Source organism: Daphnia magna, linkage group LG1 (assembly GCF_020631705.1).
Source record: "Daphnia magna isolate NIES linkage group LG1, ASM2063170v1.1, whole genome shotgun sequence".
In the NCBI taxonomy this organism is placed as follows: Eukaryota; Metazoa; Arthropoda; class Branchiopoda; order Diplostraca; family Daphniidae; genus Daphnia; species Daphnia magna.
The window spans coordinates 12,044,139-12,069,974 of NC_059182.1; the positions used below are offsets into that span (position 1 = coordinate 12,044,139).

Below are 25,836 nucleotides of genomic sequence, written 5' to 3' on the forward strand. Positions count from 1 at the left end.
TCACCACCGTAACGTAGCACAGACTTTGAAACCACTTTTTTTCGTCGAAACTAAAATTAAGAAGTCATTCGTTTTGTTTTACATGCTTTATTAATACTTACATTAATATTGTTTTATTTTAAATGATGTGCTCAAGGGTTTTGCAAAGTGCATAGAAGACAAAATTCCGGTGGGTCTAAAACTCGAAAGAGTATCGTACACTTTATTTCAGAAAATAATCCCAAAAATCGCAGTTTGACAGTAAGAATAACGTAATAAGGCAATAAAACCATAATTCTTTAGTCCAAAAATCACAAAAAACCACTTTTTGATTCGAGAATCAGTCGTGATTCTAGCTTTTCTTATATCGCACAACTTGCCAAAGAGTTTTCACCCCGGCAAAATTTTTTAGCGCACATACCACCCTTCCTTTCGTGTACAAGGAATATGTTACAACTGTTCCGTTGTGTTTCCAAAATTAGGAGAAACTTTGTTATCGCGTACATACTCAATTTTGATCGCCATATAGGTGACCGCAAACTTTTTTAGCTTTGTATTTCATCTTGGAATTGTCAACCCCTCCCAGGAAGCAGTCACTCATATCTGCCGTCCTGTCAGGTGTCTATATAGTAAAAAGACGTAGGTGGTTTGTATCAACAATTGAATAAATTCAATGTGAATAACAGCCCTTCGGTGACATATTTTAGAAAATAATATTTCCTTTTAAAAAATTTTCTTTTTCTGCAAAGGGCAGTTTTACCTATATAGGAAATCACGAAAAAGATTTAAGGTCGTTACTGTAGCAAATTTTGTTAACGTTGAATTCACTATAAAGCCAGAAAAAAATTGGTATAGGAATTGAGGAAAAAAGATAACTTGTAACATAAGTTGAGTTTCGTCGTTGCTGTCATCAGGTTCTTCCGGTTAAATAGGACTATAGGAGAAAGATTGATCACCATTTTTTTAAATTGCCAGTAGCCGTTGGATAATATGAAATTAACTTCTACATCTTCCCTTGTTTTTTATATTATTATAAATATCACTGTAGCGAAGTCAGTTGAAATATCTCCATGCATAAACGTCTTAATGCATTCAGCGTGTAGCCTACCCCCCCCGTAGGTGGGGTGGGACGTCGGGACGTAAATGAATAGAACGTCTTCCCACAGAAAAGGAACTTTATTCAACGGAGCTTAACCACAGCCTAATCAACAGCAATAATAAGCGAGCGGTAAAGGAAATGGCACTCAAAAATAAGATGCTTCAATCCTTCAGAAAAGATGGATAGTTTTAACTACAATAAAATTAATGGTCGAAAATAAATCTATATAGATAAATTTGTTTCCTTTCCTTCCAGCGAGTGTCAAGGAAGATGTCGAAAAAAGTTACATAAAAAAAGATAGTTTCTCTTATGCGTCGTGCATCACAGCATGAATTTTTATAAAACGAAACTAATAAAACGGTTTCAGCCTTCCATTTAAATTTGAGTAAAATTTAAAGAACAAAGGAAGCGTCAGCCGTCTTACTGATTTTTCATTTCCATCACAGGTATGAAATTTAATTCAGTTTTTGTCCTTTTGCAGTTTCCTTTTTTTAGTTTTTCCTCGTTTGTTCTTCACGTATGCTGGCTTTGAAGTAAATCCTCGTAAATGCAATAAATCTTGAACGTTGTGGCAAGTAGCATAGGCGTTTTCTATGGCGATTACGTTCAAATCACCCAAATGGGAAGATACTTCTGAATATTTGAAAATAAAACAATACCTACAGTATATAAACAATACATTTATGGGACTTTAATCCCGAATTGCACGCATAGACTATAGCCTGTATCATTGTGATTAAAACGTTCAGTTTAATCCGGTTTAATCCATGCGGGTTATATGCTTGCTATTCTGATTTACGTCAGTAGACAATATCCAATATAGCTTTTAATGTTTTGGGTGGTTTTTGTTAATTTCCACACAGATGAAAGAGTGCACACATTCCTCGTCTTCTCTATCACGTGGGATTGAGTTCAGGAGCAACATTTCTAACTATCAATCGTAAGACCGATTAATAGATGACAGCGTATTTAGTAGATATTGCGTGACGCGCAAGTGCATGTAGTTCGAACAGCAGCAATGCGCAACGTGTTTGTGCAGTATTAGAATGGCGTCGACTTCTTACTATGCATGCGTTATGGGCTTTCATAAGACTTAAAAGATGTGCTTCGTGGGTGTGAAATATGTGGTGCTAGTTCAAAACCTTACCCTTTCTGGGGGGCGTTATTATCGTTACATTTTCTGGAGTGGTCATGGCTAGTCTAACTTCGGCAGCAACTGCACGATAAATCAAGAAAGGAAACAGAATCACAAATTGAAATATAGAATCCGGTACGACGGCTGCGCAAGAAGAAATGACAGCAGGGATGCGGCGCTTGCGTTGCCCCTGCAGTTGTCGATGGACGTCACATTTTGCAGCAGAAGCTCTGTCCCTGTCACTGGATGTACCTCTGTCTACGTAGATCTGTCAGGTACAAAAATCGAAGTTATGGCATAGAAATACCAGCTGGAGATGGAATCTAATGGCTATGAGCATCTAAAACATCAAAAGCGAACTACCCCATTTTGAAAACAATCGTTGTGATCTCCAGACTCCCCACCCCGATAAAGTTGAAACGTTGGTTGATTTTTACATGCCAAAGTCAGGTGCCAGGTCACCGGGATGCACAATCTAACTGAGCAACACACCCTGATACTTCTCTTGATTTTAAGGGAGGGTTTAGACCAGAGTGGGGCTAGTTGACCCTTTGCCCGGGAGAGCAATTTTGCAAATCTCGTTTTTCGGGACTACCAATAAAATTACAGTCCTACAAAAATTAGGAATGATAAACGTCATAATTCTGCATCTTTTAAAAGAAAAATCCAGTCCAAAAGTCCAAATGGTGCGATCGTGCCATTTAGATTTATAATTCTATAAAATGGTTTTAAATTACAAACGAAAGAGTAGACATCTTACGTATCCACAGTGCTTTTATCTATAGAAAGCCTTAAAAGCAACCAGGGGGCCCATGATTTCAATAACAAATTCGATAAATTGAAATAGCTTTTTGCTTAAAAATGATTAAAAACGGTGGTACCATAACCACTTTGATTGCTTCTTATTAAAAAACTATATAATTAGTGGGAAACTAGCATCCAACTTCAAATGTACCGTGTGATTTTCATTGAATTCCAAAAAAATTTAAAAAAAAAAAAAAAAAAAAAAAAAAAAAAAAAAAAAAAAAAAAAAAAAAAAAAAAAAAAAAAAAAAAAAAAAAAAAAAAAAAAAAAAAAAAAAAAAAAAAAAAAAAAAAAAAAAAAAAAGAGATATAATTTTTTGCAGATTTTGACAAAAGTGAGAAGGGCCTTCCCACTTTTCCATTTTTTGATAAATTTTCGGTATACTAAAAAATACATCATTTCAATTCAAAATTGATTTTAAATCACGAAAATAAAGTTTGTTTTTGCATGAGGCTTATAATTGTTGAAATAAACACAGAAAACGGAAGAACAAAGTTGTTGCGCTTAAAGCACTTTTGAAAATAACCCCTAAAATTTACCCCCCGATTTTTATTAAAAAAAAAAAAAAAAAAACAAAAAAAAAACCCAACCCGGTTAAAAAAACACCAAAAGAGGGGGGGAAAAAAAAAAAAAAAAAAAAAAAAAAAAAAAAAAAAAAAATTATAATTAGAAAAATAAATAAATAAATAATTTAAAAAAAAAAAATTATAAAAAAAAAAAAAAAAATTAAAAAAAAAAAAAAAAAAAAAAAAAAAAAAAAAAAAAAAAAAAAAAAAAAAAAAAAAAAAAAAAAAAAAAAAAAAAAAAAAAAAAAAAAAAAAAAAAAAAAAAAAAAAAAAAAAAAAAAAAAAAAAAAAAAAAAAAAAAAAAAAAAAAAAAAAAAAAAAAAAAAAAAAAAAAAAAAAAAAAAAAAAAAAAAAAAAAAAAAAAAAAAAAAAAAAAAAAAAAAAAAAAAAAAAAAAAAAAAAAAAAAAAAAAAAAAAAAAAAAAAAAAAAAAAAAAAAAATTTAAATTTTGTAAAAATTTTTTTTTTTTGGGTTGGTTTTAAAAAAATGTTTTTGGAGTTTTTATTTTTTGACAGCCGCATACTTAAAATGGCTTAAAATGGCTTGGATTAAGAGAAAACTAATTACTTTATTGAAATCCGCGTTCAATGTTGATTGAAATGTGTGAATTTTTCCCCTCCAAGGCTATCGGGAACTTCGCGAACATCGAGGGCCGTTGAATCCATTGGTTCCTGAAGGTGATTAATTCATTAGGGTTTAAAAACTTAAAATCCCTCGCGATCTAGCGGCCACATACGGGACCAGTATCCTTTTTATCTTTTCTCATGCCAATACAGTCTAGCCGCCGCCGCCTATTGAAATGTGTCAAAATCAGCTGTCCAAAACCGACCCGTCGATTCTCCTGTTCAGATCGAAATCAAGCATTTTAATTACAGTGTTCACTGCCTGATTAGCTATTTGCTACCAAATTCAATGCCTTGAATGGTGCGTGCAACTTTATTTCTAAAACTGCTTTTTCTCCTACAAATCTAAAACGTATCCCGCTTGTGTGCTAAATTCTACCTCAGTCGTGACGTAGAACTCCACGTAAAAGGAAATGGCAACACGAAGTATAACAGAAATTTTCATTCTGATGCGTAACAATGCTATCCAAAGTCGCAATTTTTACTCAGAACAAGTAAGTGACAGATCATTCATTTTCCTATGCATTACCCTTAAAGGTAGATCATTTGCAGATTTCAGATACAGAAGCTTTAGTGCAGCAGGAACTAGATGCACGGGGGAAGAGTCATGCCACTCATGTACGAATGCCTCCAGATTGGACAGATAGCCTAGAAGAAGCTCAGTACACCTTGACAAAAATTCAAACCCGACTAAAAGAATTGAGTGCTCTTCAAAACAAACATCTTCTTAAGCCAACGTTTGATGACTCGATGAATGAAGAACATCAAATTGATGTCTTCACCCAAGATATAACCAAAGTAAAGCCTCAAATTTGTCTAAATATTACCACCCCTCATATCTTTTGTTTTTCATTAATTTAATTTTATTCATTTTCATCATTTTTATAGATGTTCACCACTTGCCATAATTGTATAAAACGGATTCAGTACAACAGTACTAGCCCCAGTCTTGGGCAAGCTGAAACCAATATTGCAAAAAATGTTGTCACATCTTTAGTCACAACGTTACAAAATCTTTCAAACACCTTCCGGAGCGACCAGAATACATACCTGAACAGTAACAATTATTAGATTATTCTTTGATCATCATGTATTAAAATCCCTCTCCTTTTACTCCTCCCCGAAAAACATCGTCAGCCCTTTACCCTTCCACGCACGTGTCATCTTAACTCTTGTAGTAAATATCCTTAAAGCGTGATTTCAAATTCTTTCTTTCTTTTTGTTGTCTGAAGAAATCGATGTAGATTGAACCTTGCCGATTAACAGCTGTTGTTTTTTATGATTTAAACAGAGATAAAGTCACGTGAGGAACGCTCTCAACAGTTCTTTGGAGGAGCATCTAAGGATTGGAATTACGACGATTGGACCACCACTAGCCAGACTGAGACTCCAAGGGTTATGAGCCAGCAGCAATTGCTCTTAAACGAAGAAAACTCGTCTTTCGTTGAACAGCGCGAAAAGGAAATCCAGAATGTTGTTCGCTCGATATATGAACTGAACTCTATATTCAAAGTAATTTTGTCTAGACTATAGTTTGTTTTTTCATGCATTCTAATTCTTTACAAAATTTCTCATTATTTGAAACCTAAAGGAAATCTCTCACATGGTGGCCGATCAGGGGACTGTCCTGGATAGGATAGACTATAACATTGAACACACACAGGCAAAAGTTCACGACGGATTGGTCCATTTACAGAAAGCCGATAATTACCAAAAGAAAAACCGGAAGATGGTATGCATCGTCGCTTTGGTTTCAGCCATTATCGTTCTAATCATTATTTTAATTGCTGTTAAATCTTGAGTAAATAGTATATTTAAGTTGCGTTCGTCATTTGTTTTCCAAATATGTATTGAACTGCTGGAAATGTACTTGTGTTAAATGCATATATGTTTATAAGTTGATACTGGTAAAATGCTTGAATTCGTTATGTTTCCATTGAAGTATTATAACTTCCTTGCATAACGTATACGTGGACAGTTATGAGTCATATACTTAGCTAACCCTCTCATTAACTAGGGGCTCAACATTTTATTGGTCATTCTATGGTTTAATATGCCACAAAATAAGAAAGTACAGAACGTTAAAACCGCTCTTTTTACGTATTACTAAAGTGTTGTTCTGAAAACAATCAAATTTCTTTGAAAAATGTTTTCAGTTAGCACACGCAGGAGAGCACCAAAACGATGCCATTAAGACGCAAGCTCTAATTTCGACAATTCCTCCAAAGAAATTAACAATAGAAATTGCATTCTTCAACAATTGTTTTAAAAATGGGAGTAGTAGAAAACGAGTTTTAGGTCGAGAGAAGGCGCAACGAAGACTAGTAGAGCACTCGTTGAAATAAAGTTAAAGTTGGGTGATATTTTAAGCTTAACTTTAAAAATAAAAAATAAACTATCAGATAATCACACATCGTAACGGCGACTGTTGATACAACCAGGGAAATTATTGCGTTCTCTATTCCAATACCGAAGCACCAGGTACGGTTTTATTCTCCCCGATCAAAAAGCTATGGACGTCTCTTGTCACGTTGGACAATCAAGATAGCTCACCGATTCTGCGGTGACACTAGGGATGGCCGAATTAAAACTTTCTTCTTTGGCCTTCAAACGAGATAATTTCGTGTGAATATCTCTAGTGATAGCCAATGCGCCTCCTTGGGCGAAACGAACAAAATTATCTGAAACCAGAGGACCCATAGCGTAGATCCCAGGTTGCTTGTTCGACTCGAGAGTGAACAGGTCTACATCAAGCGGGTTGTTGCGACACGAGATCGGTTTCGTCACGTCCACGGTTAAATCACGTCCTTTATTTTCCAGAAAGTTTAAACTGGGTCGCGAGCCTATTAATACCACGACGAAGGATACTTTGATTTTAGTAGAATAGTCGGGTCCTTGCAGGCAGACTTTGCCATCACTCTGAATACGCACAATTTGGCACTGTTCCATCGGGGTGTATCCGGTGTATGTCATACCGTTGTCTTTCATCATCTGATAGACCTAGTCGTAACAAGTAGTAACGGTGAATTCTTTGAAAATGCTTTTTTTTAAATCGTACTGATAGTGAAGTACCTTGTGGTATTCTGGATACATATTGGAAGGTAGCTGGCCAAAAATTAGGCTAGGATCTGTAGCCTTACGTCGGAAGACGTGTATAATGGGAATTCCATGAAAATGGGCGGCAATAATAGCATCTGCAGCAGACAAGCCAGCGCCGACGATTAGAACCGGTTCACTTTGTCTGTTCAATTGTTGGCTGGAAATAAGCTTTTCCATCGCTTGTAAAGATTTGATAACAAAAGGTAGATTTTCGCCGGCCACGTTCATACTATTGGGTCGGTCAGTGCCCCCGATAGCTAGAACCTGACATGTTAAGATCAACAAGGAGATTGTTATAAATTTTCAAATGAATGATTCAGTAATCATGTCTTGTAATGCTTTAACAGAAAAAGAGTTAGGAACGTACCACATTGGGTGTCACATACTGAAAATTTTCTAATCCTTCCGCCGTTCGAACGTGACCCGTTACTTGCCAAAGTTTGGGAGCGTAACTTTCGGCTGGAACATTTTTTACTTGATCTAGTCGCCGAACTGATGTCACTTCCGCTGAATCGCGGAAGTATGGTCGCAACCCTTTGATGTTGACATAATCATGATAATACTGAGCAACGTGCTTAACTGAAGCTCGTTTCTGTCGAATTCCAAGTTGCCGTTCACACGCAGTTTCCTCCCATTCCCGGAAACTCAAGTTTGCCAGTTCCATCCAAGTACCTCGGCTTATGGTCAAAACGTCCCCCTCCATTGCCTGCAAGGAAGAAAACAGGTTTAAATAAAAGCAAAGGCCTGTATTTTCAGAGCGCGGCCTTGACGCAAGTGCCTGTGGCAAACTATGGTTTCATTTCTATGGTCGAGAGGAAACTGAGAGAAGGTTGATTCTACGGAAATATAGGGATATCCTTGTAAGCTCGAACCAAGGTGAAAGTTAAAGGGCGCTTTTATATTTCTTGCATTACTGATAACTTCTCTTTACATAAATAATCTCATTCCAATTTTCTTACCGGTAACTCAATAAATAACTTCTTACGTACAAGACAATTAATAATAACATTTGCCTTTAAATGGCAGTTGCGTACAGATTTTAAAACGACATTTACGTTTCGACGGGCAATTGAATACATCGGCCGAATCCAAACTGAATTAAACTTTCTAGTCGGAACGTGCGTGTAAGGGTCAAAATGAAATGTGTTGCTAAGCTATTGTAAAGTTCTACAAAAGAAGTGAGATCAACCGATAACCGCACCTGCCACGATCCCCCGGGGGGACCTCTGCCAAGAACCACGTGATCAATGGCGTGTTCGGGATGATTTTTCCACGAAAGAAGGGATGGCAGATCTTGACCCGTATCTGCATCAGGATGATTCAACGTGTCGTACAGAAGAGCAACGGGATTGCTCGACCTCCCTTCTAGCCCCTAAGGTTCCAAACGCAATGTTACTCAAGATTTTATTTTGAAACCAAAATTCACATACTCCTCTTACCTCAGACAATTCCTTCAGATCCTGAAGAACCAAGGAGCAATTGGGTTTAGACTCCAATCTAGCATGAAGGAAGTCTGGCGGATGCCCTAATGCGTCCATACCTTTATAATAGGGCCAACGGCCGGACAAGAGATAAGAAAGGGTGATGGCAGAAGGTCCATTACCTAGAAAAGAGTTTTCCCAGTTATTATTGGTATCGATCTGTACTCGAAAATATCGGTAAACGTTTAAAAATGAAAACACAATGATTACCGATAACGACAACGTCTTTGTTTATGGTCTTGACTGATGTTTCGGTGGCAAGCGATCGACTGTCAACAACTGCCTGACGCGTACGTCTTGTACCCGTTGATGGACATCGAATGGTTTTCGTGCGCATGGTCCTGTTGCTAGGTGGGGCAAAAATCATTAAAAATACATTTGTGGTTTGAAGAATGAAAGCTAGACAAATTAGTGCAGCTTTAAACGAAGCTTCATTTAGCCAAACATGCGCGAGCTTCTCTGCATCGCAATTGTGTAGCATACGGCCATACGCATGGCATACATATCCCTTTCAAAAACACAAAAGGACCTTCGCATGAGGCGACATTTGCGGGGATTATTACCCGCAAGAGGCCTTAGTGACAAAGAAGATTATTATAATAATGAACCAAACAATTAGCGAGTGTACGTGACTTAGCGGTAGTAGTGGTTCGTAAAAATTGGGAGGTTAAAAAAAACTTTTCCAAAACGAAATTACGCATTTTGAAACATCGTAAATCAGCAAAGAACAAATGAGTTATTTGTTTACTTTCTTTCAAAGCTCGTTTTCTACAGGACAAGTACAGATAACACAGATACGCCAGTACTAAAATTGAGTTATTTACAAATCATTTTTCAGATGAATGGAAATAACCACCGTCAGCTATGTACAGTACAAACAAGCCCATATGACACGAATTTTCTAGAACAGGAGATGATAACACGACTGTTTTCGCCTGAATAACTGTCGAAGTGTTTAATTTCAGTTCAAGTTCATTGGCTTGTTTCGGATAACTGACGGGATGTGAAGTATATGCCAATCAGGATCGATAATGCGAAAAGGCCTTACGTAAGTGTTTCACAGCAAAGCTACGGACAGTCCTAGTCTTTTCATGTTTTAGAGGGAAAGAAGGAGAAGAGATAAGCCGGCCCATCTTTTACCTTTAGTTTAGAAGTATATCCTCTGGTAGTTTGGTAAGGATGTATTGTTTTCACGAGTTGATGGTTCACTGACGAATACGTTCGAGAATTTTTACAGTTTTAAGGAAGGAAAAGTGCCACAACCGTGTGTGTCTGTGTTGAAGCCGGTGAATGGTTCTACGAGAGGAAAAAAACATGTGGAGACTGAGGGGTGTGGAGACAGGGGGATCGTGAAGGCGGGACAGCTAGACTCCTCCTCTACTAAGATAGTGATCTTGAATAAAGTATACGTTTACGACTGAATGTGGTAACGTAGCAACTAACACGAGCACTACATTGCTTGTGTACTGAATTGCCCTTGGCGACTAATGCTTACATTCTCTCATAGACCCGATGGGCACACTCCAAAAAAGGAATCTCGTAAAGTTTCTGAAAAGGTCTATAGTCCACGTCAGAAGAAGGGAACTTGCCATGCGCTGAAAGTGGCGCAAGTCTAGCTATTTTGATAAAGAGACATCTGCTGAGTACATTTTTAACTCAAACGAATGGCTCATTCGCTCATGGCCGATCATCTGGCGCCATTTCAAGCAATGCAATTTTCTTGGGAAGGGAGTACGCGGGCTACGTCGTCAAATAAACATGAAAGATTCCGGAGTATTTTAGTGCAACAAAGTTCAAGAGAGACAAACTTAGATTTACAATAACTGGGTATTGGCCAAGTGTTTCCAAAATAAACCTAAAGCGAGTACTGTGCAACGTGCGAGGGCAGGTGCTACCTGATTGGTTGATTGTAGTGGCGCCAGCCCCCAGTCGTTCATGTGCCTGCTCGATCGTTAGGGCTCGTCTACATGCCACCACGGCCCATTTTGTGACGTAGAAGGGGAAAAAAATGAAGAGTCATGCGGGATCAGCACATTGTAACAATAACACTGCTTTCTAAATGGTTGAACCTTTTCTGGAGTTCAGTCCATGATTCAGCTGGTTGGAATCAAATATTTAAAATACCCTGGAAATTACTTATCGGATGATTGGTCAATTTTCCGATAGCCGCCTCAAATGACCATGAAAGTAACCATACATGCTCTGATCACGTGCAAATTAGTTTTCTTTGATCGTACTCAATAGCCCTTATAATCCTGCACGTACTACTCCTTATTTCATTATTTAAATCAACGTGTGATGTAATATTACTGATCTATAGCCAACACAACAATAGAATGGTCACCGTTCAATTATTTCCCTTATGCAAATTAAATTACCGATGAAAGAGGATCCTCAGTCTTCGAGGAGATACATTTTATAAAGGCGTTCATCTTCGACCGAACGGAAAGCAGGTCGGAAATTAACTCGAACAATTTCAGTGAAACCTTCTTCTAAACTAGGATCCTGGAACTTTGATCTGGAATGGAAAAGAAATCACAACATTACGTACTATGATTATGTCGTATCATGACACAGAAGATATTTCGTTCAAACGGGTTACTTGTATACGTTGAAAATCATTCTTGAAACAGGGGCATGACTTGTATCGGTAAATTCCCGAAACTGCGGAAACAAAGAAAAAACGATTATGTTTGACGTTTAGAGTGTCACGTAGCTCAAAATCGACGCCAAAATTAAATCAAGGTCTCGGACTTTTTTTTTTTTTATGACATTTAGTCACAGAATGACTATGGCGCAGTTTCTAAGTGTGTGAACTAAAACAAACATTGAAGCTGTCGATAAGGACTTATTGGTCGTTTATATATAGATAAGGATAAGGCTCATTGGATCGTTATTGGCACATATTTCAGCTATCAATGAAAGGACAGAGTGATGGACAAATTACTTCTTAAATTACCTTGTTGTTATGTAAGGCGTGCGTAACGCTGGTGTTCATCACAAAACAACGACAAGGCAGCCCTCTAGCTGAGGCCAGTCGAACAAAACGGGAACGTGATTCCACATCCGGATTTGTATTATCGATGAGCACACTTTTTCCGCTGTCAAGAGATCTTTCCAAGACGGTTACACATTTCTGCCAGGTGCCCAAAGAGTCACGGTTGATAACGTCATAACCTGACTGAAGCGCGTGATGTTTGGCAAAATGACTTTTGCCAGATCCAGGAAATCCAACTAGTACAATAACCTGAGATAGGAGTCATCTGTTTTTAGTTATTCTACCTAAAGGTTTAAAGGTGTTGAAATGGTTTTAAAAGCTCCTAAAATGCGTTAAACAATACCAATTTAAAGTTAAGAAAATAATTAAATCTAATGTGTACAGCTGACAAATATTCCATTTGATCTATTTAGTGAAAAGCGACATCACGCTTTTGATTTTCATCATCCAATCATATAATATTAAAATGTATAGCTGTGCAGGTCTAATCTTTGTTTAGGTGGCCTGAATCCAACTATCGTAAATTACTTATCAATAGTACTGTAATGCATTTGGTGACCTAAAAAATAAAACAAACATTGGTACTCTAACTATTTAGTGTTACTTAATGACAACAACGTATTCATGCAAGTACTGATTCCTGCAAGAATATCAAGGGCGCTTATTATAAAAAGACTTTTATACAGTCATGCTTGGGGTTTCTTTGCGGCTAATGGTCTATATCCTTTTTTTTTTTTTTGATGGAGGGGTACTTTGGTGCTCCCTTTTTGCTATTCTTTTTCTTTCTTTGCACCCGGAAAAAATGCAATTAAAAGTGGTTGACTGAACGTGAGGGGAGTGGAAAGAAAAGGGGTATGGTGGCTGTTCCTTCTGTCCAACAAAATGAAAGGTATGCCCTTTGCTTAAGAACTTACTGTTATCGAGCTCGGGAGAAAATCGAAGAAATTCAACACCTCCAAAAGAACCGAAAAAGAAAAACCATACACGCTTTGATAAGACTAAGGGCGCTATTGAAAAATAGATATATAAAAAAGTACGAAAATAATTTAATCTAATTATCGGGAAAATCTTTGTTATCCCCTGACGCGCTGAGGGAAAAGTAATTACTGCTGGAGTTTCAAATAAAATTATTTCAAAGCCCCTTATTGATTAGGTTTACTGTGTTGAGGTTCACCATCAACATCTGTTTTCTCCTAAAGTAAAACGTAGTTTCTTAGAATGCCCTTTTCGATTGGATTATTAGTTTGCTTTTAACGCAAAAACAAATTTACCTCTTGTTTGTCCTGGGATAGGGATGAGTCAGAGGGTTCCAAAAGAGGAATCTCCGCGTCCAAATTACGAGGTTCGAAATCAGGCTGCTTATGTGGAACTGAACGATGTCCCAAGAAAAATTCTTCAGGCGTGTAAAACTTCAAGCCCACGTTCGTGGCTAAAAGACGATCGACAGATGAATGATCCTTCTTTTTCCCTGGCGCCCATTTGGCCTCGCGCCCAGCTGCATCACCACAATAAAATGATGATCCTACGTCAACTGGGACAGAGCCATTTGCCTACAAATAGCTAGATACGCCAGACGACACATGTGGTATTAAGAGAATTTTTACATGTTCCGTGAGATGGTTCCACATTCCGATTGCGGGTTTCCTGTAAATTCCAGATCCGGACGAAATGAAAACTTGGATTGGGACTCCCAACTTTGCACGAATATCGAACAATTTCTGCCGAAAGTCCAATGGTTTAAGCTTTCCCGTTGCTTAATCCAGCTTGGTTAGTAATTATGACTATTTTGAAACCATCTTCCAACAATTGCTTGAGTTTGCCAGGAATCTGACTGAAATTCAACTTCCAGTCTTGAGGATTTGTTGGGAAAACTTTACCAGATTGAGTTGTAATGATTGTTCCATCCAAGTCAAATGCTGCAATCTGAAGTGACATTGAAGTAATCAGCAATAGCATAAGATTGATATGGATTATTGAAATACCTTTGATTTATGCTGCACACCCTCAGTGGTAAAGACAATCAACTTTCCTCCATCAACTTCTTCCCAGGTGTCTCCTATTTTCTGTTTTTTTGCAAGGCTGGGATCCACTGTGTCATCAGCTGATGTTGATTTCCTCTTTGTTAGAAAATGATTGAGGGTTGTTTGCTTCCCCACCATTTCTTGAGGGCTTGATGAACTAGTGTCTGATTTAACTGGCTGGTTTAAAACAGGACAAAATTCAACACGGAAAGAGTATTGGTTTTCTAGCAATTCTATCGCATCTCCATGCTTAAGCTCAACAGTTTCATTTTTCGTTTTCAAAATTGAATTTCCTGCTTTACATGCGTTAGCTCCAACAAAAGTAACTTTCAGGAACCCTTTTTCACAATCTGCAACGACTTCAACTGTGAATTACAAAAGAGTAAACATACTTCAATAAAACTTGAAATATATAGGAAAATATTACTGTGATTTCGAGAAAGCCTTGGATCTTTTATCTTGGTCAATGGCCCTCTTCCTATGATTAGAGGCTTATTGTGCTCAGCTGAGATAGGTATGTTATCCGAATCGCATGACACGATTTTGCAAGAAAACATTAGCGATTCAAAAATGAACGAAATGTCGTAATTTTGGAACTGTGGTATGTGGTTGACGTTCAAAACGGAACTTTGAGAAGCCGTTCTCCAACTCCAATAGAGGACAGCTTTTTAGTTATTTTCATGACCCCTAGATGGCGTGGATGGGCTATTTTTCGAAAAGTGCGGGCGACGCAAGTCATTTTCGAAACCTTATTTAATAGACCTGCATTTCTCGCGATCATTTACCAGCGATTTCATAACCACAAGTATAACCATGAAGAAAACATAACAAAGGAAAAACTAGTAGGATACAAAATCGTTGCAGCATGCACTATTATCGTGTTAAAATGCGAGGCGAAAAGAGAACAGAAGAAAAATGTACGGATTGACGGCTATGAAACGATCGAATGCGACGAGCCCGAGGCCAGCCATCAAGTCGGATGGAGAGTGCTATTCCTCGACCGCAGACTGGCTGTCGTTGCGTGTTGTTATCGAACAGCAATAATTCAAAACCTATAATGGGAACATCACGTCTTTTGAGTCTCCCCTCAACCCAGCCACCCAAACTAGAACCACCCCCCACCCCCTTTTCTCCTCACAGAGGCACACGCACGCCAGTTCTCCTCTTGACTGGCGCTTTTATCGTTATTTTTTCTCTCTCTCCCTTCATTTCCTTTTTTCTCAATATTTATATATATATACTATATATATATATGTGTTTGTGTGTGTGTGTTATGTATGCCACGTTATTATGAGTGTGATGGGCCCGGTCGGACGAGAGTTGGAAAGACTGTTTTACGACTGTTTCTCTCTATCTTTCTTTCGCTGTATAATGATAAGCCGACACTGGAGCGCGGCGGCAGCAGCAGCCAACGTTGCATCAGGTCACATCTTGGCTGCCTCCATTTTTATATGGCCGTTCGTTTTCATAATATTGATAGGGAGGATGTTTTCCCGCACCTTAGGCACGTTGATGAATTGACCGCGCCCGAGAACAAACTTTCCGTTCAACGAACAAAATAGGCAAAACACCTGCGCCCAATATTGCTCCGAACTTTCTTTCTCTCTCTGTCTATAGTCGAACCGTCTCGATTAAATATTTAGAAATCAAATAAAATGATGGAAATAAACCCTGCCCTGCATCCTTGATCCATTCGTTGGGTTGTAAAAATGAGGCAAAAATAAAAATAAGACCAAAGAGGAGAGAAAAGAATTTGACGAACAAAACATTCAAGATGGTGATGATGAACAAGATTCAGGGATTTTTCTTTCTTTTTTCCCCAACGCCGTGGCATTCGAGTTGTTGTTGAATACGCGCGTTTTTCAACCGACTCGTTCTTTTTTCTTAATTGGACGAGACGGTGAGATGAAGGCAATATGCATCGAATTATTTGGAAAAAGGAACGCTGGAATCAGCTCTATAAAGTCAGAGATGGAAAGCTCTCCGACGCCGACACACTAAAAACACGTGCACTGCGAGATGAACGTCCATTTTACACAACTTAGACACACACATTGGACGAATAAGAGAGGGCGGCTCACGCAGACACACACACACACACACAGAGTCATGGCGGTCTGACACGGAAGGTGTTAATTGAGTTTGGCCCTGCTCATTTGGTTGTCGTTTGGCTAACGAACCAAGCCGAGACGAGAGCACAAACCGTATAGAGTTTAAAATGGAAAGAATGAGATTGAGAAACACGGAACTTTATTTTTTTTCTTTTTCTTACTGTTGAATTTCTCTCGTTTTTCATCTTCACATTTTCATTTCTCTTCTCCCCTCAGTTTCCCGAAAATTCTTTATTATGATGATTTTTTTTTGGGGGGGTTTCTCCTCCTTCTGACCCGGCCCGAGTTGATTAAAAATCCAATGACTTATGGATAGAAGCCTGTTATGGATGTCATGTGCCTCGTGCGATGCCCAATGAGCCCCGAAAAGCATCAGCTGCTATTCCGTCGATTTATCGGGCGTTTATCGTTCTGATAGCCGGGGCCTCAGCAGAAGCAAGCGCACCCCGCTTCTCTTTCTGTCTGTTCTACGCGCCTCTATTTCTGAATGTCTAGGCCCACTTTCTTTCTCTTTCTCTCTCTCTTTCTCTTTATCTTTTATTATTATACTCAATTTCTTTCTGGGCCGCCACGTATATACTATAACTGTATGCGATGGCAGTCATTCTTTTTATTTTATTTTATTCCCCCCCAACTTCTCTTGTCTTCATCTTTTCATCAAAATATATCAAGTGAAATTTTTGTCGGGCGTCATCAGCATCACGCCAGACATTTTCAGTCGATAGACAAGGAAATGAGAAAAAAGAGAAAAGACAGAGTTGGAATATGTACTTTTTTTCTTTTTTTTATAGCGGGAGCAGCTAAAGACGAGCCTCCGTCCGGCAGTCGTAAAAAGACGTGCATGTAATGTGTGTGTATATATTTATAGATGAAATACGTCGAAATGCAAATTTCGGGCGAGAATAAGACGAAAAGGAAAATCAAAAATCAAAAAGAAAGGAGTAGGAGGTTAAAGAAGAGACTTATTTTTATTTTTTTTTTCTTGGCGGTCTCGGTAATCATCCCAGAGGCTAAAAGGGCTTCGGCATTTATTCGTCCGACCGCAATTTTCTCGACCGAGATGATTATTTCTTTTCAAATAGCAAATAGCAGACGTATATAGTATAGGAAAGAAATAACAAATCTTCACGTCCCTCTTCTCTCTCTGAAGAAAAAAAACAAAACAAAATGGGGAAAACAATAAATAACATATAAATACATTGGAAAATAACAATAAAAAAAGGAGGAAAATATAAAAATAAGGAGAAGACGGAGGGAACAAAAAGAAAAAAAAAAAAAACAGTTATAAATGAAACAGGCAGTCGTACTTTGAATGTTTCTTGATTTATTTACGACCACTCATTCCAGTTGGTTTTGGTGCTTTTTATTTTGAAATATTTTATTTTATTTTATTTTTTTGTCTTTGCAACAGCGGGAGCAGAAGCTTCAACAGAAGCAAAACAACCGCCAGGAGGCAACTGACCGTGGTTAATTGTGGTTGAACAGAGGTGCAAAACTGTCACCACTGTCATTCAAACAACCGCGACCTATGGGGGGCGTAGTCCGATGAATAATTGAGCACTTTCGTTATCATCTCATTGGATCATCTCATCCAATGAATGCAAGCAGCAATGAAGGCTAGAGCGCGAGTACGACGCATAAAGCGGTGTGTTCTATTAAAACGGGTAGCGCTCTATCAAACGATACACTTTGTCTTTTTGATTTTCTTTCATGTTTTTATTCACAGCTCAACTTGTTTTCTTTTGGTCGACTGCGTCTAGTCGCGTGATGACGCCAACTGTTTTGATTCTTCTTTCCCTTTTTAGGCTACAGCCCTCACATTCACAGCAGAACGAGAAGAAAAAACAAAACAAAACAAAACAAAACTGATTAGTGGTTGGAAATTGTAGGTTAGACAAAGTCCACGCGGAATATGAAGAGGCAACGAGACGAAGAGGAGGTGGATACAAACAATAATTCACAGTGTGACGACTGCTGTCTCTCTGTCTCGTTGCCTGATTAGCGATCTTGGCCGTGCCTTGAAAAAAGAAAAAAAACTGTTCAAGATGATTGAGAATTAAAAAAAAAAAAGATATAAACGAAGGTATACAGCAGGCCAGGTGATGATGATGATTACAGAAAAGCCTCTGGCAGCAGCAGTCACGGAATGCAATATATAACACGAGGCAGAACCAGCAGCTACATATAGCAAAAAGAAAAATGGTGAAGAAGAAGTAGAAGAAAAAAGAATTAAAAGGGGGGCGGCTAAAGATATGTCGGTCGGGACTTTGGTCGAGCAGAAAATGAAGTCAAAAAAAAAAATTTTGATGTTTCGGAGTAATAAAAGAAAAAGAAAGAAAAAAAAGGCGCTGGTTTTTAACTTAAAATGAAACAAAAAAAAACAGACGGGGTAAAGATATATATATACTGCATATGTAGGTGTACAAGTCTCGGGATGAAGGTAAGGGGGCAGACCATCAGGACAGGCAGACGAGGAGAGGGGGGGGTTTGCTATCCTTGTGTATGATAGAAATTTAGTTTTTCTTTCCCGAACAACTCCAAATGATGAATGCCGGTTAATTATAGAAGCGAAAGGATAATGCGCCTGTCTTTGCATTTTACTATCTATGTGTGTGTTTGTGTGAAAGAGAGAGAGAGAGAGAGAGAGAGACGGGAAGGGGGAGGAGGAGTAGTATATATCGTCGTCCCATCCGAACGAAACGGCGCGGTTGGTTAAATGAAGGCCAAAAACTTTGTAGACACCGAAGGATGTGTGTAAGGCAGGTGAATTATTATCACTACGAAGATTGAATTCAATACTATACAACTGAAAATTTCTCTCCTTCCCCTTTCGTCTGGCTGGCGTTAGCGTGCCACTAGTGGCTCCGTCTTTTTTTCTTTCTTTCATGTGGTGCCTATCTCGAACAAGCCAAGGCCGACGAGCCCGTAAATAAACGCGTTCCATCAAGCGTTATTAAATGCAAGAAAATTGCTACCATAAAACGTAACAAGACTTGCCAGGATCAAATGTTAATCAACCTATTCTATTTTCTTTTTCTTTTCCTTGCATTCTCATTTCGAAATTCTTGTTTTGCATTTCGCACTCAAACAAGGCAGACACACTTCAATGGATCCAAGTGTCAATAAATAGGGCAAGTTATTATTTTTATTCGCAGATTTCTTGTGCCTCTTTTTTTTGGCAGGAAAGTTGGACTATATATACGACAATATTTATTGAAAAAAATAAAAATAAAATCGATTCGATTGATGCTCACGAAGCCCGTTAGCAAAAGAAAGGCCTCGAAACGATGATGTCGAGTCGGTTGAGCGAGGCCAACCTCAGAGATTTGTGGCTTTCGTGTGTGCTTTATGAATAGCATTGCGATAATGCGTGTGCCGGGCGTGAAAACCAAAAATTGAAGGAAAAGAGAAGCAAAAGTGAAACAAAAAAGAAAAAGCAGCTGAAAAGAAATAAATATAAACAGAAGAAGAGCGAGAGAGAGAGAGAGAGATGACTTTGCGGTCTAGTGAGCGTACATCACATTCAACCAAACAACGCAGAACATCCTTAAATAAAAACAAAAAAAAGAAAAATAATAATCGTAATTTTCTTTTACTCCGGCTGACGCTAATCAAAAACCGCGCTCTCGCCTTCGGTTAGATTGATTCGAATTCGTTATCTATGGCAGTGGTTTGGTATATATATATGTATATAGAACTAACCTGCGTGTTCTTTTCCTCGGTCGGTTCTTTCATTTTCCATTTGGCTGTCACATGATAAATCAGTCGGGCTCCGATTCGTAATTTTGAATGGAAGGCGTGTTCGTTACAAGCATCCATAAGGCGTTCCTTCCTATATACCACACCAAGTAGTGTAGCTATATACAGTCTATGTAATATGTTTTGTTTTATTTCGAATTTGTTTTGTTTTTGTTTTGTGTTTTATATTGCAGCCGTGTGGCGTGGTTTGATTCCATCATTCTCCTTTTCTTGTTTCTCCTTTTCTCTTTATTCCTTCACGCGTTATTGTGGTTTGTTCATTCTCAATTTGTTCAGTTTTTAATTCTTTGTCTGCTCCACCTTCTTCTTGAACGCTGTCGTCTTTCTCGTGTCGCACTGCCAACCGGTGGAAAACAAGCTTTTGTTTTTGATATACAGCGACAAATTACATGTATAAAAAAATATGAAATAAAAAAAAGCGAGTTAGGCGCCCGGGTTGTTGTTTTTTAAAAGGAAACGTCAGCACCGCGACGCTTTTTGTTTTTTTCTTTATTGCCTCCCTAGTACACTTTTATTTCGCTCCTGGGATGATGTTCGTGAAGGAGGGCTCCCTCTGCAATCGCAATCCATTAGTTTTTTTTTTTAAGAAAAAAAACGGGGATTGACATTGTTTTATTTGAATTATTTAGGGGGGGGAGATTGTTCCATGTTTTGGGTCTCGTTTCTTATAAATTGTAATAATAATTAGACTTGTGCGTTCGGCAAGAGGTGGATGGAAGAAGGAGGGTGTCGAGCCGGAAGCGCAATTTCATTGCAACTGTCGTTGCGCCGTTCATTAAGCCCCCCAAACAGTTGATTACACCCACAGCTCCAGACAGACAGACGCGAAGTTTGTTTTTTCCAGTCAGCGTGAGAGTCCACAACCTACAAGAAAGAAAGAGAGTTTTAAAATAAAAAAAGGGAAGAACGAAGAATGAAGAACGAAGAAGAGTTAAATAAGCCAAAGGAAGAAGCGCCAGTTTTGGGTCTATACGTCTACGACATACAGGGCGCTGCGTCTAATTCAGCGAGTCTCGTTAACTCGGCCGCCCCTGTGTCTATTTGTCTGCTCGACTCAATATATCTGCTGGCAATCAACGCCATTAAGTTTGCTGGCGGCCGTGAATGATTTAAGGATCGATGCGCGGCGGCGACCGCCCAGTGCGAATCCTGGGATCGCTACCTTTTGTTTTGTTTTTTTCTATTTTCCTTTTCACCGTCACTCCGCTGTTTTTATATCAACGCAACCAGTACATAATCTAATATATATATATATATATATACGCGTGTTTCTCTTTGTCATCCGGTTTTTCTACTATTTATCTCCTTGTCGACAGTTTCGCTTGTTCCACGCAGCACTATACCGACTAATTATTTAAGTGTACACGCATCGTTAACTCCTGTACACTCGTCCTCCTGTCTTTCGATTCACTTTTTTTTTCTTTTCCTTTTTTTTAAAGCTTTAAGCCAAACTTGTTTTCTGGTTTTCTTTTTTGGGAGAAGTGGAGGGGGGGGAGGTTTATTCTTTCCAGTTATTCGCTCGTTTTCGTTCCATATTCTTCTTGATTGCGCATTATTTTTTTCTTGGTACTGCAACATGTTTTATGATGTGCAGGAGAAAGTGTTTCAATAACAACAATCGCGCCGCGATGAACGAACAAAAATTCGCCCCTTTTTCTTTTTTTGCTATTTGCATCTTTTATTGTGTGTAGAGGTCACCTATTTTTTTTTGTCTTTTTCTGCTTTCTTCGGTCAGGTCGAGTATGGCACGGCATGGCCCAGTCAGTGCCACAACAATAGACTGGCGTGATTATTGCCATTAAAATAAAAATAAGAATAATAAAAAGCACACGGTGACTACGAGGACAACAATGACGGCCATGGATGATGATGAAGTCGGCAAAAATGCGATACCGGTTGAAAATGGGAGAATGAGAGAAAGAGAGATAGAGAAAAGGATGCGAAGAAGAAGAATGAAAGAGAAGTAAGAGAAACAGAGAGCGATGGCCAGTGATATTTCTCGGAAGACAGGACAATGAAAGGTGATGGCACACGGATGAAAAAGATGAAGAGCACCTGGCGTTGGCTCATTCATTCTCGTCGGAGGTCTATAACAACAACAGCCCGTCACCGCCCGTTGCCGCCCGCGCGTTTTTATATCTAAAAACTTCAACTTCAACTTAAAAAAAAAAAAAAAAAAAAAGGGGAAGGGAAATCAGAAGAAGAAGAAGAAGCAGAGGAGGAACGTTGGTATAGTTGGAAGGAAGGAAGGAGAAAAAAAAAAAAGGGCTAAGAAAAGAGGACCGACGGGAGAGCGAGAAAAAGAGAGTGAGGACCCCCGCAGAAGTCGAGTTTGAAACAATTATTTACGATCAAGTCGACATATTCCTTGATTTTCTTCTTTCTTTTTATTCCCTTCGTTGAAAAGAAAAAAAGGAAAAAAATAACACGACGTTAAAATAAAAACTGAGAATAGAAATAAAAACACAAATATCGCCTGTATAGGTCATCCTCTATCTTCTGTCTTGTATCATTATCTTTTTTTCCGATGTTATGCTATATACGTTAGTCAATTGGGAAAATGTCAGCAGGCAAATTGAATTTCTATTTGACGGCTTGATGGCGGTTATGCGAGCTGCAGGGTATTTCTTTCCATTGCGTATTATTAGCGGCAGCGAAATCAGAAGTTCACCTCTTTTTTGGGGGGGTTTCATTAAATTTTCCGTTTTCTTGTTACCCACCAAAAGACAAAACAAAACGGAAGCTCCCGAAACACGAGTCATTTCGACCTTTATTTGTCGTACGGTACACAACGGCGCAGAAGAAGAGTTCAGGTCGCAAAAAAAAAGAAGAAGATGGCGCTGCGTGCAAATGTTTTCTTAAGAGGATCTTCATCGATGTGGACAAAGGAATCAATTAAAAAAAAAAAAAAAAATGCTCGTTGCTTTCATCTCATCTGACAACTGTGTAAACACACACACAAACTATAGAAAACCTGCGCGCATATAACGGTGAGCTTGAATAGACGGGCAAAATCTCTTCACTCTCTCAATTGAACAGTAAATGGAGATGTATCGCATACGCTCCATCGTCTCGTGATGGATGAGCCCCGTGTTATATCCCTCCTCCTCATTTTAGTCTATCCAGCTGGATTTCTCACTCTCTTATTTATTTATTTTGTATTTTTTTTTTCTATTTACTCCGTGTATACATGATGGAGAGACTCGGGTCGAGCATCTAACGAGCCACTATAGCGAAGAGTATTCACCGATGACCCTCTCCATTTTGTGCGTGTGGGCGTCGAGTGTTTGGTTATTGCTGTTGTCAGTCGACCGTTTAAATCCCGTGGCCACCGTCGCGCCCTCCCCAAATAAAATCATCATCACATAACGAAATGCGTGAAAGTCCACCCATCCATTGAAAAGTCAAAATAATAAAATTTAAAAGAAAAAAAAAAGAAAGAAAAAAGGAGAGAAGAAAGCGGATGAAAATGAAACGATGGGCTCGGGACATTATCAACAAAACTAAACTAAAAAAAAGATGAAATCAAAAATGAAAAACAGTTTTGTTTTGTTTTTTTTTCTTTTGTAAACTTGTAGAGTTTATATGTTCGTTTTAAAAGGCGAGCTGAACACAACAACACGGTTCACAACACACACACACACACACACACAAAAAAGAGATAAAATGAAAAGAAACCTGCTCGCCTTTTGGGCCAGCCAGAGGGGGGGGGGGGGTTACGGACGGAGCGATCCAGTAAAATGGCCGTATACGAGAGGGCACAGGGTCACATGTACAGTTTAGGTAACACACACAGCATTTTGTAGGTTTAAAAAAAAAAAAAAAAAAGAAGAGAAGAGAAGCGAGTTGGGGAGGAACAAGGTAGGAGAGGAGGGCCAGGTGATAAAAAAAAAAAAAGACACCCGTGTCCTGCGGTGAGTAGGGTGGGCATTTGTTACAGAACGGTGTCATTTTCAACACATGTTTTTTTTTTCTTTTCTTTTCCCTCTTCTCTCCCTTTTTTTTTGGTGTTCTATAACGGACTAAAATGTGGATTTCTCGAGTTCTATACCTTCTTCTTCATTAAAAAAAAAAAAGGAGTTGGGGGGGATATAAAGGTAGGTAGGAGGGGGGGATGATTTTCAACACTTCAGACTGTGTAATTCAAGATCGGACACGGACAAAAGAAAAACGCCAGCCAAATGGAATTGTCTTTGTCTTATATATTCTATGTGGCTCTCTTTCTGACTCCTGAGGATGGGCCAAAAAACTATGCGTGTGTAATGGCGCATCAAACGCGACGGGCCGACGGCCTCGCTGTTCTTCCTAATAAATTCTAATTAAGACCCGGCCGCATAGCGATGGCAGGTATATCATCGAGCAGCCCAATCCCCTTCATTCTCTTCCTTCTCTCTCCCCCCCTTTCTTTTCTCTCGTTTTTATTAGATAACTAGTTGTTGTTTCTTTTTATCGTTTTTCTCGGAAATAGATGGACGCATTCAACGAGCATTTTGTCATCGCATTGTCTGCGGCCGGACAATCGTCTCGATGGGCCACACGCACACATCAACCCTCTCTACTTCTTTCCCTCTTAGTTTTTCTATTCGAGGATTATTGTTTCGTGTAGACGAGAAACGAAGTTATATAACATCAAAATGAGGACGTAAGAAGAAACTGCTGATTTCTCTATGACCACATTTCCGATGACTATGTGAATTTAGTTGATCTTTTTATTCCTATTTGCTCGACTCGTTTTGTTTTTTGTACCTGGTATCGTGTGATTGCGAGAACGGCGTTCTCAAACGAACAAAAAAATGTCTTATTTATTTTATCCATCGTTGCGAGAGTTTCAAGTTCTTCTTTGAAATACGAAATGTTTTCTTCTTCTTCTTCTTGCAGGGAATGAGATAAAAACGAGCCTTGTTACATTCGCGCGAGACGGTCGTCAACAACGCGAGAATACGAACGGAACGAGATGGAATGATATGCAAGGTGAAAGGAACTGCTGACGTCCGTCATCCGTCAGTGTCTCCTCGTGAGTTTTGAACGCCGTATAATGTAATGAAACAGCCGATATACGTTCGTCGACAAGATGAATTCACTGCCTTTCACGCAAGGACATCAACTATTAATACAAGGAATTTTCAAAAACAAAAGAAAAAGAAAGATTTCGAAATATAGAAAAGCAAACAAACTAATGCCATAATGCGATTACACCAAGAGCGTCCAGTTGTGCCGTGATTCCGTACAAGGGACTCTTACACCTGCTGGGAGTATTTTGAAAAAACGAAACGAAAATGGGAAACCAAAAGAAAAAAATCATGATAAATAATTTCTTAGTTGCCTATTTTGTTTTGTCTCACGTAACGTCCCGAACGAGAATATGAATGACGTAGGCCTATAGGAGAGACTGGGTTGTTGTTGTTTTGTTTGTTTAACCTACGCGTTTATAGTCAATGACAAGCGGACGAACGGTGTAACGGATGGATAGAAAACAAATGGCAGATGGCTCTCGCTGTGTGTCTTGTCACTATAACGTATTTATATACAAACGCTCCTCAATCAAAGGCTTTCACGAAGTTTAGGCTTTCGCCAAATGTTGGAGCTCATCACGCAGGCCAGTAATACGGCGTCAATGCGTTTGTCCAGTGCGTCCTCAAATAGCCGAGATGAGCATCTATAGGTCAGTTTCATGAATTTCGAGGCTTATATTATGTCGTTTGGCCGTATAAGACCGAGATTTTCGCCTTATTTTGGCTGACTCTGCAACGAATCCCCGGCATTCGATTGAGGTCACGGGGTCGTCCGTGCGATACATTTTGCGTACAGAAAAAAAAAATACGAACAAACTAAAAGTATAAACCAAGACTGTAGAGGTAGAGAAAACAAAAAAACCAAAAGGGGGGAGGGGGACTAGAGGCAAGAAATAATTTGATGATGATCCTTTATTGTAGTATACTAGATAGGATAACGGGAGGGAGATCTTGATTGGGGCCAACCGCCGGGCTTGGTCAATGGGGAATTATTGACGATCAATATTGACGGTACGTGACGATCTGGCCCTGGCCGATTGGATAGCTTTGTGCTCCCCCCCTTTTTTTTAAAAATCATTTTCTTGTTTATTTTATTTATTTTTTAAGGGAAAGATACGAGAGATTGGAGAGGTACTCGGTAGAAAAGAA

At 38.7% G+C, this 25,836-nt stretch overlaps 4 protein-coding genes across 7 annotated transcripts; 1 reads left to right on the top strand and 3 right to left on the bottom strand.

Annotated features, from left to right (window-relative positions):
* Positions 1 to 1,134: 1,134 nt before the first annotated feature.
* Positions 1,135 to 2,863, bottom strand: LOC123474727. Its single transcript, XM_045177206.1, has 4 exons — positions 2,849 to 2,863; positions 2,577 to 2,804; positions 2,226 to 2,481; positions 1,135 to 1,711 (listed from the first exon to the last, which is right to left on the bottom strand). Exons 1-4 carry the CDS (start codon positions 2,861 to 2,863, stop codon positions 1,539 to 1,541), a joined length of 672 nt encoding a protein of 223 aa, XP_045033141.1. The 3' UTR covers positions 1,135 to 1,538.
* A 1,496-nt stretch (positions 2,864 to 4,359) lies between these two features.
* On the top strand, positions 4,360 to 6,106 carry LOC116926510 (syntaxin-16). 2 transcript variants are annotated; one of them, XM_032933438.2, is made up of 6 exons: positions 4,360 to 4,507; positions 4,591 to 4,700; positions 4,759 to 5,004; positions 5,095 to 5,263; positions 5,498 to 5,718; positions 5,798 to 6,106. In XM_032933438.2, exons 2-6 carry the CDS (start codon positions 4,620 to 4,622, stop codon positions 6,005 to 6,007), a joined length of 927 nt encoding a protein of 308 aa, XP_032789329.1. In that variant the 5' UTR covers positions 4,360 to 4,507; positions 4,591 to 4,619; the 3' UTR covers positions 6,008 to 6,106. The 2 variants fall into 2 exon arrangements, with proteins under 2 accessions (XP_032789329.1, XP_045035648.1); XM_045179713.1 differs by having other exon boundaries at positions 4,364 to 4,700.
* Positions 6,038 to 11,295, bottom strand: LOC116926500 (oxidative stress-induced growth inhibitor 1-like). 3 transcript variants are annotated; one of them, XM_045179699.1, is made up of 8 exons: positions 10,682 to 10,841; positions 9,927 to 10,082; positions 8,997 to 9,127; positions 8,745 to 8,908; positions 8,507 to 8,677; positions 7,673 to 8,011; positions 7,279 to 7,569; positions 6,038 to 7,206 (listed from the first exon to the last, which is right to left on the bottom strand). In XM_045179699.1, exons 3-8 carry the CDS (start codon positions 9,121 to 9,123, stop codon positions 6,733 to 6,735), a joined length of 1,566 nt encoding a protein of 521 aa, XP_045035634.1. In that variant the 5' UTR covers positions 9,124 to 9,127; positions 9,927 to 10,082; positions 10,682 to 10,841; the 3' UTR covers positions 6,038 to 6,732. The 3 variants fall into 3 exon arrangements, with proteins under 3 accessions (XP_045035634.1, XP_032789317.2, XP_045035642.1); XM_032933426.2 differs by having other exon boundaries at positions 8,997 to 9,133; XM_045179707.1 differs by lacking the exons at positions 9,927 to 10,082; positions 10,682 to 10,841 and adding an exon at positions 11,165 to 11,295 and having other exon boundaries at positions 8,997 to 9,133.
* LOC116926489 (uncharacterized protein F21D5.5-like) lies at positions 11,069 to 14,445 on the bottom strand. The gene is given in 8 exon segments (XM_032933415.2): positions 11,069 to 11,304; positions 11,389 to 11,450; positions 11,746 to 12,033; positions 13,056 to 13,334; positions 13,389 to 13,523; positions 13,525 to 13,707; positions 13,767 to 14,170; positions 14,233 to 14,445. Coding segments are annotated over 8 exon segments (1,605 nt in total). The 5' UTR covers positions 14,363 to 14,445; the 3' UTR covers positions 11,069 to 11,180.
* Between the last annotated feature and the right edge of the window lie 11,391 nt (positions 14,446 to 25,836).

Excerpts from the sequence above, each read along its gene's own strand:
- LOC116926510 (XM_032933438.2), top strand. The coding sequence starts at position 4,620 with ATGGCAACACGAAGTATAACAGAAATTTTCATTCTGATGCGTAACAAT. Across the intron at positions 5,264-5,497 it reads CCAGAATACATACCTGAACA|AGATAAAGTCACGTGAGGAA; the intron begins GTAACAATTATT and ends TGATTTAAACAG. Across the intron at positions 5,719-5,797 it reads AACTGAACTCTATATTCAAA|GAAATCTCTCACATGGTGGC; the intron begins GTAATTTTGTCT and ends TGAAACCTAAAG.
- LOC123474727 (XM_045177206.1), bottom strand. Across the intron at positions 2,482-2,576 it reads ACGATTGTTTTCAAAATGGG|ATCTACGTAGACAGAGGTAC; the intron begins GTAGTTCGCTTT and ends TGTACCTGACAG. Across the intron at positions 1,712-2,225 it reads AATAACGCCCCCCAGAAAGG|AAGTATCTTCCCATTTGGGT; the intron begins GTAAGGTTTTGA and ends TCAAATATTCAG.
- LOC116926500 (XM_045179707.1), bottom strand. The coding sequence starts at position 9,123 with ATGCGCACGAAAACCATTCGATGTCCATCAACGGGTACAAGACGTACG. Across the intron at positions 8,012-8,506 it reads CCCCCGGGGGATCGTGGCAG|GCAATGGAGGGGGACGTTTT; the intron begins GTGCGGTTATCG and ends TCTTCCTTGCAG. Across the intron at positions 7,570-7,672 it reads AGTATGTGACACCCAATGTG|GTTCTAGCTATCGGGGGCAC; the intron begins GTACGTTCCTAA and ends TTAACATGTCAG.